General features: G+C 33.5%; 1 protein-coding gene across 9 annotated transcripts in view; it reads left to right on the top strand.

Moving 5' to 3' along the window:
- The window catches only part of LOC149570238 (ran-binding protein M homolog), a 249221-nt gene extending 236128 nt beyond the window's left edge, over nucleotides 1-13093 (top strand). For 3 of the 9 annotated variants that reach the window (XM_089822867.1, XM_089822868.1, XM_089822866.1), the window contains exons 10-12: nucleotides 11538-11624; nucleotides 12094-12355; nucleotides 12667-13093. In XM_089822867.1, coding sequence (XP_089678993.1) covers nucleotides 11538-11624; nucleotides 12094-12355; nucleotides 12667-12740 — 423 coding nt within the window. In that variant the 3' untranslated portion in view covers nucleotides 12741-13093. Of the gene's footprint in view, nucleotides 1-11537; nucleotides 11625-12093; nucleotides 12356-12554 lie in introns of all 9 variants that reach the window. The other 6 variants (XM_089822874.1, XM_089822875.1, XM_089822870.1 and 3 more) reach the window with 2 other exon arrangements.
- Nucleotides 13094-13566: the final 473 nt, after the last annotated feature.

The raw sequence follows: 13566 nt of genomic DNA, 5'->3' as shown, positions 1-13566 counted from the left end.
GATATGACTATCCAGGATATATCTAGAATTGCCTTGCTAGATGTTGAGGAGGAGGAGGATGTGGTTGCATCTGGGGCTAGTGGAACCGGTTTGGGTTCCAATGATGAAGAAAATAATATAGATGAGGATGAAGCCATTGATCTCTCATATTTTAATTGACCCATTTGACCTTTGAAGGGCATTTGCATCTTTGATACTGAGTCTATGATCATCGATAAACTATTAAACATCTGTCATTGACTCATTTATCACCATGTTTCAAACTTTATTAAATTAAATTATTATCTATCAATCTGATGTAGTGTATGTTTTGAAATTCCATTTTGCATTTTAATAATTCAGTGTATGATTTTATTTACAACATTAACATAGATTATAGAGTGTATTTAATGTTTATCTTTGACATTAGGCATTGATCAATAATCAAGTAACATTGATATATTCATACTATGAAATGACTTAGTTTTACAACAATGTGAGTTTTTTTTTTTTTTTTTTGCATACATACATACATACATACATATATATACACTCACGAACCCACCCATGAACCCAAATGGGAAAGAAAGTTTTTTCCTGAACCCACGAACTCGAACCTTGAACTCGAATCCATCCTCGAACCCGAATCGACAACTTAGGAATCTAAAGGTAACAAAATCCTTATTTGTTGGACATGTAAAGAACTTGGTCATTATTCTTCCAAATGTCCTAAAAGAGAAAATAAGTTTAGGCGTAGAATGCCCTAGAAATCGAGTACTTGATTATAAGATGGTAAATTCCTTAGAAGACAATGATAATGAGGATGATGAAATTGGATTGTTGTTAAGGAAGATAGCCCTGAAAAAGATATAAAAGATGAAGTAAAAGAAGAAAAAGTACTCGTGTCACAGATTGAAAGGAAAAATTCTGATTGGATTATAGATAGTGGTTGCTCCCATTATATGACAGGAGACATGAACAAATTTGTTGAATTCAATAGCTGTGATGGTGGAGTAGTAAGAGTTGGAAATAATACAACATGTCACATAAAAGGAAAATGATCTATTATAGTTGATGGAGAGTTCGAAATAATGCAACATGTCACATAAAAGGAAAATGATCTATTGCACTCGATGGAAAAACCAAAACTGAGAATGTTTACTTTATTGATGGTTTGAAATATAATCTTTTGAGTGTTGGACAACTTGTTAACAAGGGATATCAATTGCAGTTTACAGAGAAGACTTGAACCATCAAGGATAATATGGCACATTGATTAGTACTGGTACAAGGAAAAGAGGTAATATATTTCAATTGAATCCTATTGAAATGATATTTTTAGTTGCTAAAGTGGATGATAGTTGGTTATGGCATAAGAGATTTGTCATATCAACTTTGATGACATTGTGAAGGTCAGTACTACATTTGCAGTTGGAGACTTGCCTAAGATTGTAAGACCTATTAACACAATATGCAAAGAATGTGTGTTGGAAAGGCAGAAGAAAAGCTCTTTTCCAAGCAAAATGTTTACTACTTCAATGAAGTTGGAGATTATTCACATATATTTGAGTGGTCTTCCAAGAATTAGAGCATTTTATGGTGAAATGTGTTTTATGCTTATTCATGATTTCACTAGAATGATGTGGATTGTATTTCTTAGAGATAAATCTAAAGCTGTTGAGAAATTTAAAATATTTAAGAGTAGAGTTGATAATGAATTTGGCTTGAAGATTAAATGCTTGAGACTTGATAGAGGAGGTGAATGTATTTCAAATGAGTTTAACAATTTTTGTGAAGATAATGGTATAAAGAGACAATTTTCAACCCTTAAGTCTCTACAATAGAATGAAATTACAGAAAGGAGAAACAAATTAGTGACTGAAGCAGCTAGATTAATTATGTTTGGAAACATTGTATCACATATCTTTTGGAGAGAAGCAGTGAATACATCAGTGTATACTATGAACATAGTACAGATTAGACAAGGTATTGGTAAGACTCCTTATGAACTTTGGTTTTGACATACACCTGCTGTGAAGTACTTTAGAATCTTTGGAAGTAAATGCTATATTAAGTGAGATGATGACATTGGGAAGTTTGATTCTAGAAGTTATTAAGGAATGTTTCTTGGATATTCATTGAAGAGCAAAGCATATAGATGTTTTAATTAGAGATTGAAGACTATAGTTGAAACTACTAATGTGAGAGTTGATGAAAAGTTTAGAATTCAAGAAAGGATACTTGATTATAATAATGATGAAGAGACTAATTAGGGAACTAACAAGCAAAATGTTGAGAAGGAATTATTTTATGAAACTAATATTTATTTGCAGACTGAGTCACAAAGAGAAGAGCAGAGAGAAGAACGCAGAGCAAAAATCAGAATTGAACAAGTAACACCAAATAGGAATGTGGCAAAGAATCAACCTGATGGATAAATCATTGAAAGTGTGAACAAAGGAGTTATGACAAGGATCAAAGTTAGTGAAGAATTGTGTTTAATTTCTCAAGTTGAATCTAAGAATGCTAATGAAGCTTGCAAAGATGACTGTTGGATAAAAGCAACAAAAGAGGAATTAGAACAGATTGAAAAGAATAAGACATAGGAATTGGTTCCTAAACCTAAAAACAAGAATGTTATTGGAACTAAATGGGTATTTAGAAGCAAGATGAATGAACAAGGTGAAGTTGTGAGAAACAAAGCAACATTAGTTTGTAAAGGATATTTATAGCAAGAAGGTATTGATTTTGAAGAAGCTTTGGCACCTATAGCTAGACTAGAGGTAGTGAGAATGTTTTTGGCATATGTAGCTAACAAGGACTTCAAAGTTTATCAAATAGATGTCAAATCAACTTTTCTAAATGGAAAACTTGAAGAAGAGGTACATTGAACACCCTGATGGTTTTCCTTTGACAGATGAAGAGGATATGGTTTGCAAATTAAAGAAGACATCAAATGGATTGAAACAAGTACCTAGAGCTTGGTATGCAAGATTGGATAAACACTTGACAAATTTAGGATTTGTGTAAGGTAATGTTGACAGTAATCTATATTTGAGAAAGAATGATGATGTTTGCTAATTGTTGTAGTATTTCTGGATGACATTATTTTGGAGGCAATGATGAAGCTAGCAAAACATTTTCTGAAGAAATGAAGAAGGATTTTCAAATGAATATGATTGGAGAAATGAAATACTTTATGGGATTGGAAATTGTACAAAACAATGATGGCATTTTCATATCACAAGCTAAGTATCATGGAGACTTGTAATTTGGTTTGGAGATTTGTAAACTTGTTGGAACAACTATGGTAAGTAGTCGTAAGTTATCTAGCAAAGATGAAACCCCTAGTACAGAGGAAACAAAGTAAAGATCTATGATTGGTGGGCTACAATACTAAACATATACTAGCCTTGATATAGATAATGCAGTTGGAATTGTGGTAAGATTTCAGGTAGACCCTAAAGAGGCACATCTTGTAGCAGTAAAAATAATTTTCATATATTTAAAAGGGACACCTGAGGATGGTTTATGGTACAACATGTCACAAGACTTCACATTGTGTGCGTACATTGGTGTTGATTGGGCAAGTAGCGCAGATAACAAAAAGAGCACTAGTGGTGGAGCATTCTCCTTGGGATGAAGATTGGTTCTTGGTTGAGCAAAAAACATGATTGTATTTCACAAAGTGCAACAAAAGCATAGCATGTAGCTGCAACAAATAAATGTAATCAAATAATTTCAATAAAGTAGATGTTGGAAGATATTGGGAAGGAGTTCACTAAGCCTGTTATCATACACTGTGATAACACAAGTACTGTAAGTATGTCAAAAAATCTAGTTTTACATTAAAAAGCAAAGCACATATCTATTAAGTATCACTTTTTGAGAGAAAAATTTAAAGAAAAGGAGATCAGATTGGAATATGTTAGCACAAAAGAGCAGATAACAAATATATTCACAAAACCTTTGGCTAAGGACACTTTTGAGTACTTGAGAGGTATGCTTGGGGTTATGCCCCAACTTACTTCAGAGTGGTTGATGCAAAGATTGCATCAGTCCAATTGGTAGTAGAGCACTATATCTTTTATTTGGATTGGATGCTCGATGCTTCTATTGGGGGAGTATCTTTGTTTGAGTTGAGTCATTAAGGATTCTTGGTACCAACATTTAACAATGCTTTTGGACACCTGAGCTTGAATAGATTGTTTTTGGGAATGATTGAACTTCGAAAGTTGACATAATGATACCTTTATGTCAATGGGGGAGAGATTAGTACATGACAAACATTATTGAGAGAAGTACACATTGATTGATATCAATGGGGGAGAAAGCAGTGATGTTTATGTATGAGGGAGTTTAACTCCTTCCTTGTGCTGTATGGTTGTGATTTTAACATGAAAAACTCTTTACAACTTGTCTAAGTTTGAGATATATGACTTCATTGATAAGTAGCATGAATGAGGGAGTAGAGGCAGATGAGGAAGAAACATATTTGGTATTTATGGTACTTAGATTTTTTTCATCTATGTTGCCATCAATGCTTAAGGGAGAGATTGTTAGCATAAATGTTGATGGTATTTTTGTGGGGGAGTATTATAGCATTGCTAGAGACTTGATTCAAAGCTTATGTGTTGCATTCATGACAGTGTGTCATTGATATCAACATATACCTTATTCTGTGAAGATTATTGGAGTTGTAGAAGAAAGAATTGTTTGGCATGGTCAACAGTTAACAAGTTCAGTTATGCACAGTTGGGATTATATTCCATATTGTGTGAGAATTCTATAGAGAAGTGTGAGTAAAGAAATATGAAGATATGTTAGAGTTATGCGATGTTTTCTAGAGGTAGCTTTTAGAGAGAGTTTCTGGAGAGCGGTTGCTAGTAAATTGATTATACCTTTTAACATAGATGTAATATGGTTGAATGAGCTTAGAGGAAGATCAGAAACACGTTGAAGATGCTATGTTCCAAATGGTGAAATCAAATATGTAGTTTGAGCTGACTTATGAAGTCTTTAGTGAATGTTTGCAAGGATGTTGTCTTGTAGCTAAATCTTTATGGGAAGAGTATAATTGTAATGTAATGTGTATTTTCATATCTTATAGATGACCTATGTTATTTATTGTAAATTGAGAAAGCCTGAAGGCCAACTCAATCACTTATTAAGACTTGGTATAATGGAAATGTCATTTCCTTTTGGTAAATCATCAGTGAGATCAAAGAGTTACTGTACGCAAACTTGAATGCGAATTCTGCTATGATCAGAGCAGAGATTGATGTTGAGGATATATTGCAAGCTTCAAAGGAATTGTATTGGCAAAGGATTTTCTGTTTAACTAGTTCAAAATCTTGGATATGCTTATCCAAAAGATTGTCTAGTGAAGACTCTTTCTAAGGCTATTTGGATAGTGAATTCAGTTGTCCTCCTTTCAACTCCTAACAAGGTTGGAACAGTTACTAATAGGGTTGGAATCTCCTGACAGGCATTCAAAGTCTCCTAACATAGACTCATATGTATTGATTGTATTTCATTGACTCCTAACAAGATTTATCCTTTCACAAGGAACTTTTATATTAGTACATCATCTTGTGGGCATCATTCTAATTGGAGTTTTCCCTCTGATCAAGGGTTTTGCTAGTTAACATATTTGGTGTTACTGTGTATGGTTGTCTTTCTATGGTTGTTGCATCTATTGTTTATATGTTTAAGAATTAATAAAGATATTGAGAGATGTTTTAATTACATAATTCACCCCCTCCAGTTATCTTTGTGTATCTACCTACATACACAAACAAGAGTCAAACTTTTCCAAGGGACTAGCATTTTCTAATTTAGTTAGCTATCCAAAGCTTAGGTAATCTTGATATCATTCCTTTCAATGAATCATTTCAGAGGAGTTTTTAAATAAGTTATATTGACACACCATTAATTTGTGTATTGAACCGACTATCTATATTTGTTGTTATCACTATTATTTGAGGTTCAATATATATTGTGAAACCTTACCTGCTATAATTGTTTATACCTCCCTTTGTTTAATATGAAGAAGAATTTATACATAGTTATATTAATTGATTTAAGGGATGGAAAGTACATCAGATGGATGTAAAAACAACATTCCTAAATGGAAAGATTATAGAAGAAGTATATCTAGAGCAACTTGAAGGATTTGAAACTCATGATCCTAACTTTTTGTTTGCAGGCTCAAGAAAGCTCTCTATGGGCTTAAACAGGCTCCAAGGGCTTGGTATGAAAGAATTGATAAGTATCTCACTGGCTTAGGATTCTCCAAGAATGAAGCCAATCCAAATTTATATTATAAAAAGAGATAAAGATGATATGGTAATTTTGATATTGTATGTTGATGATTTCTTAATAACATGTGATGATCATCTTATAGATCAATGCAAGAAAGATCTAATTAGAGAATTTGACATGAAAGACTTGGACTCCATTACTTTCTAGGATTGGAAGTATGGCAGAATTCTGACATTATCATACTTAATCAAGGGAAGTATACATCAGACATTTTGAAGAGATTTGGAATGTGGAATTGCAAGTGTATGTCTTCTCCAATGGAGACTAATCTACATAAACTTAAAGAAGCAGTTGTAGAATCACCTTCCATAGATTCTACTCTCTACAGACAGATGATTGGGTCTCTTTTGTACTTAGTAAATACAAGACCTGATATTTGCTTTACCCATCAATTATCAATTACCCATGCTTTACTTGAGATTTCATTTGATAGTGACGAATACAGTACATGATTCTCGGGATCACAGTTATCTTCTTCCCTAGTAACATTTGTACAGTTTGCTTGCTGTTTAGAATTCTCAGGGCAATTAGATCTGTAATTTCCAAACTTTTCACATCTGAAACATTTTATCTTGGATATATCTATCTTGGGTTTCCCATTCTTTTGATTTCCCTTTTTCTTCTTGAAATCCTTTTTCTTGCCCTTATATTAGTTTGTATTAAGAACATGAAGTTCTTCATCTTTTGTTTTCAGTTTCCCTCCTTTTTTTAATTTTTTGAATTCTTCTTGAAGACAATCCCCCCTATGTCTATTGAAGTCAGGGAGTTTATCTCTAACACTTATGTTTCCCATGAGTCTGGTAATCCATCTATCACCATTAGTGTTAGTTCCGTGTCACTAATAATGGTTCCTACACTTGATAGTTCATCTCTAATGCTTGCAACACTTAGGAAGTAAGAATTCATTGATTCTCCTTTCTTTATTTGAATGTGATTTAGTTGCCCTTTTAGTGCAAAAACCCTAGTTGCATTATTGACCTCATGCATTTAGTAATGCATTCATCATATCAAATGTTGTCTGATGTTTTTTAAGCATGGATATGGTATCATTTTTTACTCCATCTAATATGATGTGAATTGTTTTCCTATTTCCTTTGCTCTAGATAGATTTATGAAGTTCAACTAGAGGTTGTTTGGATGCTTTATCAACAAATTGTTTTACATCATTCTCTTCAAGAACCATCATGATTCTGAATTTCTAGGCATCAAAGTGTTCTTTCCCATCAAACCTGTCCTCGGGTCTGATTCTGTATGCCATTGAAAATAGGAGATAGTTACTAGATATATATAAAGTTTGATTACTGAATTTTGCAGAGCCTAGGTTCGACTACCAGAGCTTTGATACCATGCAAAATTTCTGCAAATTCTGTACCTATATATCAGACTTGTAATCTATTCTTGATTGTTGAAAATGAACTTCTTTATAAACTGAATTATGAAGGAGTTGTTTGCTTTTATCTTGAACTGAAAGTTGTTTTATCTCTGTAATAAATCGACTGGGTATTATTGCTTGAGGGAGTAGACTTGATGTATTTGTGTGTCCTTCAAACTACAATAATACCCTTCTAAATATCATGACTAAAGGGCATGTCCCTTTCTAAGTTGGCATAAACCCTCTCCCAGAAATCAGCGATTTGCGAGATGATTAATAATTAATCAGCAACTAACACAATGTTTTAGATTCACATTAAATATCAAACAATCCTTTAAGAAGTCGCCGCCTATCACAAGAGGTATATTGGTATATATTTAATGCCATTCATATGATATTTAAGAAGGAGAAGATTAGGTGTGGTCTGCACACTCAGACCTGTAGATTATCATTGTTACAAACTTAACATCCCCAGAGTCTTCCACTAAAAAAGTAAATGTAAATCTAATATTAAATTAGTTTATATATTTTGGTTCTTGTTTTGATGTTTTTAATGCAAAAGTCAAAAGTAATGACAATTTAAATGATTTTTAAATCATCTTAATATTTTATTTAATAATTTGAAAAACATTAGAAACACTTATAATTTTTATTTATTTTTATCCCAGAATCCAACCTGACCAGCAATAATTAGAAATATTTATAATTTTATGTTGATAATAACATACAGTCCAACATGGAGAGTTATGATTTTGTTGGAGAGTATGATAACTGAAGACCTTGGGATGGATGATCACCACCTTGTGGAGTAGATAGTATCATCATCATACTAGATTCTAGATAGATTTCTGATTTTTGTTTAGAGTATTTACATTTTTGTTTGCATATCAGTGATTTAGCATCAAACTATATTTTTTTGAATTTAAAATTTGAGTGTGTAATGGTGATCCCTGTGACTATTAATCTGATATGATGATGATCTTATGTACCTGGGGAACACGTCCCTGCCCAAAAAGCCAAGATTTTTGAGACTGGGACATCCTCAGGACGTGGAGATGTCCCATACTTGGGGGCGTCTGGGAGGAAAAAGGGGGACAGCAAGCCGTCCTTGTTATGGAAAGGGGACTTCCAGACGTCCCCCAACTATACTGGGGACAGATGACTGTCCCTGATTTTTGTAAAGCAAAAAAAAAGAATTTGAACATGATGATGAAACTTTATGACAGCCCTCTAGCCTTTGGACATATTTAGATTTTCAGATTTTTATGATATTGTTCATTGCTAAACTTATATTTAAATATTTTTGTTCACATATTGATATACATATTGACAATTGATATTGAAATCGGTTATTATTTCCTAGTTTGCATTCAAATGGTATATGTTAAAGTTCTATAATTTTTAAATGACATGCTTTGTGCTTAGTTTCATATGAATGACATGTATATTTGCAAATTTCAGTGTATATTTTAAAATCTCTCTCTCTCTCTCTCTCTCTCTATATATATATATATATAGCTGTCCCCTGCCTTCCCCGTCCCAGAATCTTGGGGGAACATAGTGATGATCATATGAAATATTCAAAAGTCACATATGACTATGACATACAGTAATGTGATTATGCGAATTTTGCACTATTTGATTCTATATTAATGTGACATTACTATTAGTATTTACTTATGTCTTTTAGTTTTACAGTTTTACTATTTTGTATTTACTATTAGACTCTTTAAACTATTAAAAACAAGTTTGCCATTTCCAAGTACACCTGTCTCCTATTTTTGAAAAATAGTCATACCGGCACTAGTACCAGTACCGGTGACCTCCAAGCCTGCCAGTCTCCCAGAAACCTTGATATATATGAGAACTTTGAATTTTCAAAGATATTCATGAATTTCAGAATTACATAACATTGTATTACACTCACTGCATTTTTAATAATAGTTCTTTTGTGTCAAAAATTCTGATATACTTTTTCATTATATAGTATAGAGTACCATTGTGAAGTGTACTGTAATCTGTCCACATTCCTTCTTCCTGCAGTCGTCTGCTGAGACAATGAACATTGAAAAAAATAAAATAATGTGATAAATGTACTTTATGGTAAATCCTGTATCTTTCCCATTGTATATTTTATTATATAATTATGTTATATGACTGCTGGTGCCTGCCAATGGGTTACAGTTTTTAGAAATTTTAATTAAAAGTTGGTTTATTTTTTTGACAGTTTCTGAAGTTTCCAGCTTTCTGAGCTGGTCAGGGAGGGATTGGAAACATCCTAAGACGTCCCCCCTGTCCCTGAAACTGTGATCATTTCCGAAACCTGGGATTTAGGGGTGAAAAGACATCCCTGAGTAACATCGCTACATATTGACTTTCAGCAGTAGTGCAATATTTCTTAGTTTATGTGCAACCGTTCCTAGTTATTGTGCAGTAACATCTAGTTGCTACATAAGATCTTATAGTTGTTGCACAACAATGTTTAAATGGCATGGTAGAGATTTTCCTGAAGGACTTTCTTTAAAGTTTAAACATGACATTTGCATTATGGTGGTTGGAAGTCTTCTGCCACTTACTCTGCAAAAATAAATGGACCTCAGTGGTTTTGTCTAGGACGACATGGCAAGAGCTGTGGAATTAAACAAAATGTGAGATTTGAACTCAGAAAGTCTTTGTTTAAATGGTCTTGGCAGGAAGCCAAATCCACCTGGAAAGTTAATGTTTAGGTTTCAATGATCGAGGGTGATAATGGCCAAGAAAATTAGAAAATGAAACCTTGCAAGAACAATAACAGTAGCTGCAGAAATACAACAGGGCATATTTGTTGAGGGCATGCTTAAAAAATATGACAAACCTGCAGGAAGATAAAGAGAAGGGCAGGGGTGGGCACATGGATATAAAAGCAGGCTATTTGAGCCAAGAAGGACAAGGGAGAGACTAGCAAGAATGGAGATCAAATTGAAGTGAAGAGGAGAAAATGTGGTTTCGTGTAGAAAGAGGAAACCCAGACTTGCAGACTCAGAATTGAGGGCATACTGCCCATTTACTGCTTGTTTCAGCATGTTTGTAAGCCTTTCAAGAAATATTTTGATAATTTAAATGGAATAGAAATTGTCTTTGTTTCAGTCGGCATGCAAATTGTGTTTGTGAATTGTAGTCAAGCTGGTTATTCATCTATGCTGCATCATTTTCTTGTAGAAATTGCAAGGAACGAAAGAAAACTAATGTGCAACCATCACTTGTGCAAGGGAGAAGGTTTGGCAATGATCAGGCATCGCTTTCAGATTGTCTTCAACTAAATCAAGGCAAAACAAATATTGATAATATTTGTTATATAATTGAATATCTTATGCAAGTAACATACACACAAGGTGCTTTTCGTGATAGGCTGGTTTTTCTTGGTTTTCTACCCCAACCATTAAGAATGACAAGCCTATGGAATTTCAACTTTCCTTTAGCTGTGTTTGCTTTTTCTCAGCAGTGCATTTTCTGTGTGCATTAATGAGAACTTTGTTGGATTAAAGAAGTTTATATACTTTCTGGTTGTCTGTTTTGTTTATTAGTCATTATTTCATATTTCTTCATTGATGTTGTTATACCTTTGTGATGGAGTAATTAGTATTGCTGCAAAATAGTTGAAACACATACATTGGTTACAGTAGTTACCATAAGGGCCTATAATTTCTCTTCAAAAGTTCATGTGGCCAGACTTTTCAAACTTAGATTTTGATTGCATACGGGTAGTTGCCTGAAACCTTTGAGCTTATTGCTGGTCATTTAGCCATTGTATTGGAAGATTAAGAGGAGTGTGATCAAGGATTTGAATGTTAAGAAAGCTTGACTTGGTTTTTTATATATTCAGGAAAGACGGTCAGAAGCAGCGATAAATTATGCTCGCTTGGAGTTGCAAAGATTTTATGGAGTTGCAACCCTTGAAGATTTTCTCAAGGTGATTGTTCAGTGCTTTGACTTACCATTTTCTTGGGTTGAACTCTGCTATTTCACTTAAGCTTATGTGATATAGTCAATTGCATCAGGCCTGTAACTATTTCATGTCATATTTTCCATGAGTTATCAATGTATCTTTTTGAACTTGTCATCAAGACGACTACTGTTGTTCCTCTAGCTTGCATTAATTGAAATTGGTTTGACCAAACAACTACTATATTGCAGTAATTATGAAGTTATTTTGTGGATATGCATGAAACTAGCAGAAAATACTTGGTATAGGAAACTTCATTTGTTGTTATCTCTTTAGATTATTTATTTTTCTAGCATTGATGCACTCTGACTAGATTCTCAGGATATTATCTTGTTGAGTTTCATATCACATTTGTGAGCTGCTTCATTCATACTCTTATCTACACAATCTTTAGATTTGTTGTGGCCTCTGATTGGTGGCTTTTATTTTGGCATAGGATGCTGTTGCTTTGCTTGCATATGAAGATCCAAAAACATCTGACTTGGGTTACCTCCTCAGCTTGACTCAAAGAGAAGCAGTTGCAGATGCAGTAAATGCTATGGTTTTATCAACTAATCCTGCATTGCAAAATCCAGAACACGTTCTAACATCATCTCTGGAGAAGTTACTGAAGCAGCTAACACTCTGCAATACAATGAGAAGAGATCTTAATGGGCGACAAGGAGAAATTTTTAATTTGCACAAGCTTTTACATGGGGGTAAGGAAGGATTATGGTCAAATTCGTTTAATATTCATTTTGTATTTGAAGTAGCCTTGTTTCACATTATTGGGTGGCTGTTGAATTCTATTTAATTAGATAACTATAATAACATTTTCCAGTTTTAATAAATAGGGAAGTTCATTTCTCCAAGTCAAGTGTGTCTTGATATTTGAGTATGCATGAACATTATTTGCAGCAGGCACTACAGGCCACACTCTTGGCAAATTTTGAACTTTGATCATCATACCAAAAGGTTGCAGTTTAGCTTTATGAGGATCTTAACACTTGTACATGACCCTGATTGGCAGAATTGATTTTCAAGATGTTTTACAGTTGTGTGAGAGGGCAGATCAAGCCAGAGCTCTGGGGTTTGAAGTGGTGATAGAGAAGTTAATAAGAGTGGAGGCTTTGGTATCATTGTTCCAACCTTTATTGTAGCAAATATTATAAATGAATGAATGCGATTTGTATAATGTTACTTTGTCCATTCATAATTTTGGATAATTTTGTTTGTGTACAATTGTTTTTTTCTGAAAATTCATTCTTTGCACTTTTCTTGCTGAAGGGATGCCATTTAAACCCATAAGTTATTCCTATGTATTGTAGGTATTTTGGTAACAGTTTTATAGTGCTTAATATCTGGCCATCCTGTTCTGCAGAGGCTGCTAAATTTCCAACATCCTATTTGAGTTATTCTATGGTTTATCATATATGCTAATCAGCTTTTGGAAGTAATCAACATGTTATAGATTAAACAATATACACTTGTTCCTTCAAAAATGTTTTTTAGTTGCCAATATCCAAGTCTCTTGCAATCAAACCTTGATGTCACTTATAGCTACAGAACAGATGGATAGAGTTTTTGAATGCCTTAACATGTCATTTAAAAACTCAAAGCCTTCTACATGCTAAGACTCATTTATTTCATGCCTGTACTTTATTATACTACAATTGTTTAGTCTCATCTTTGCTAGAATCTCAACTAGAACTCCATGTGTGTGTGCGTGCGCGTGTGCATTTACACATGCACTTGTTTATACCATGTGCGGTTATGATTGATCCTTTTACTAAGGAAATTAAGTTGAGGGCAAGAACTTTCATTTACTTTTTGATTTTTAGTTTTGTATTAGACAAAGTTAATTGCAGAGAGAGGATAATCATATCACAGTTGTTGAGGCCAATACAGAAAACCCATTACAAATCAGTTT

This window comes from Cupressus sempervirens, chromosome 3 (assembly GCF_028749045.1).
Source record: "Cupressus sempervirens isolate cs-2001-9-10 chromosome 3, ASM2874904v1, whole genome shotgun sequence".
In the NCBI taxonomy this organism is placed as follows: Eukaryota; Viridiplantae; Streptophyta; class Pinopsida; order Cupressales; family Cupressaceae; genus Cupressus; species Cupressus sempervirens.
The sequence above is the reverse complement of the archived record's forward strand: the minus strand, read 5'-3'. Positions and strand labels throughout refer to the sequence as shown.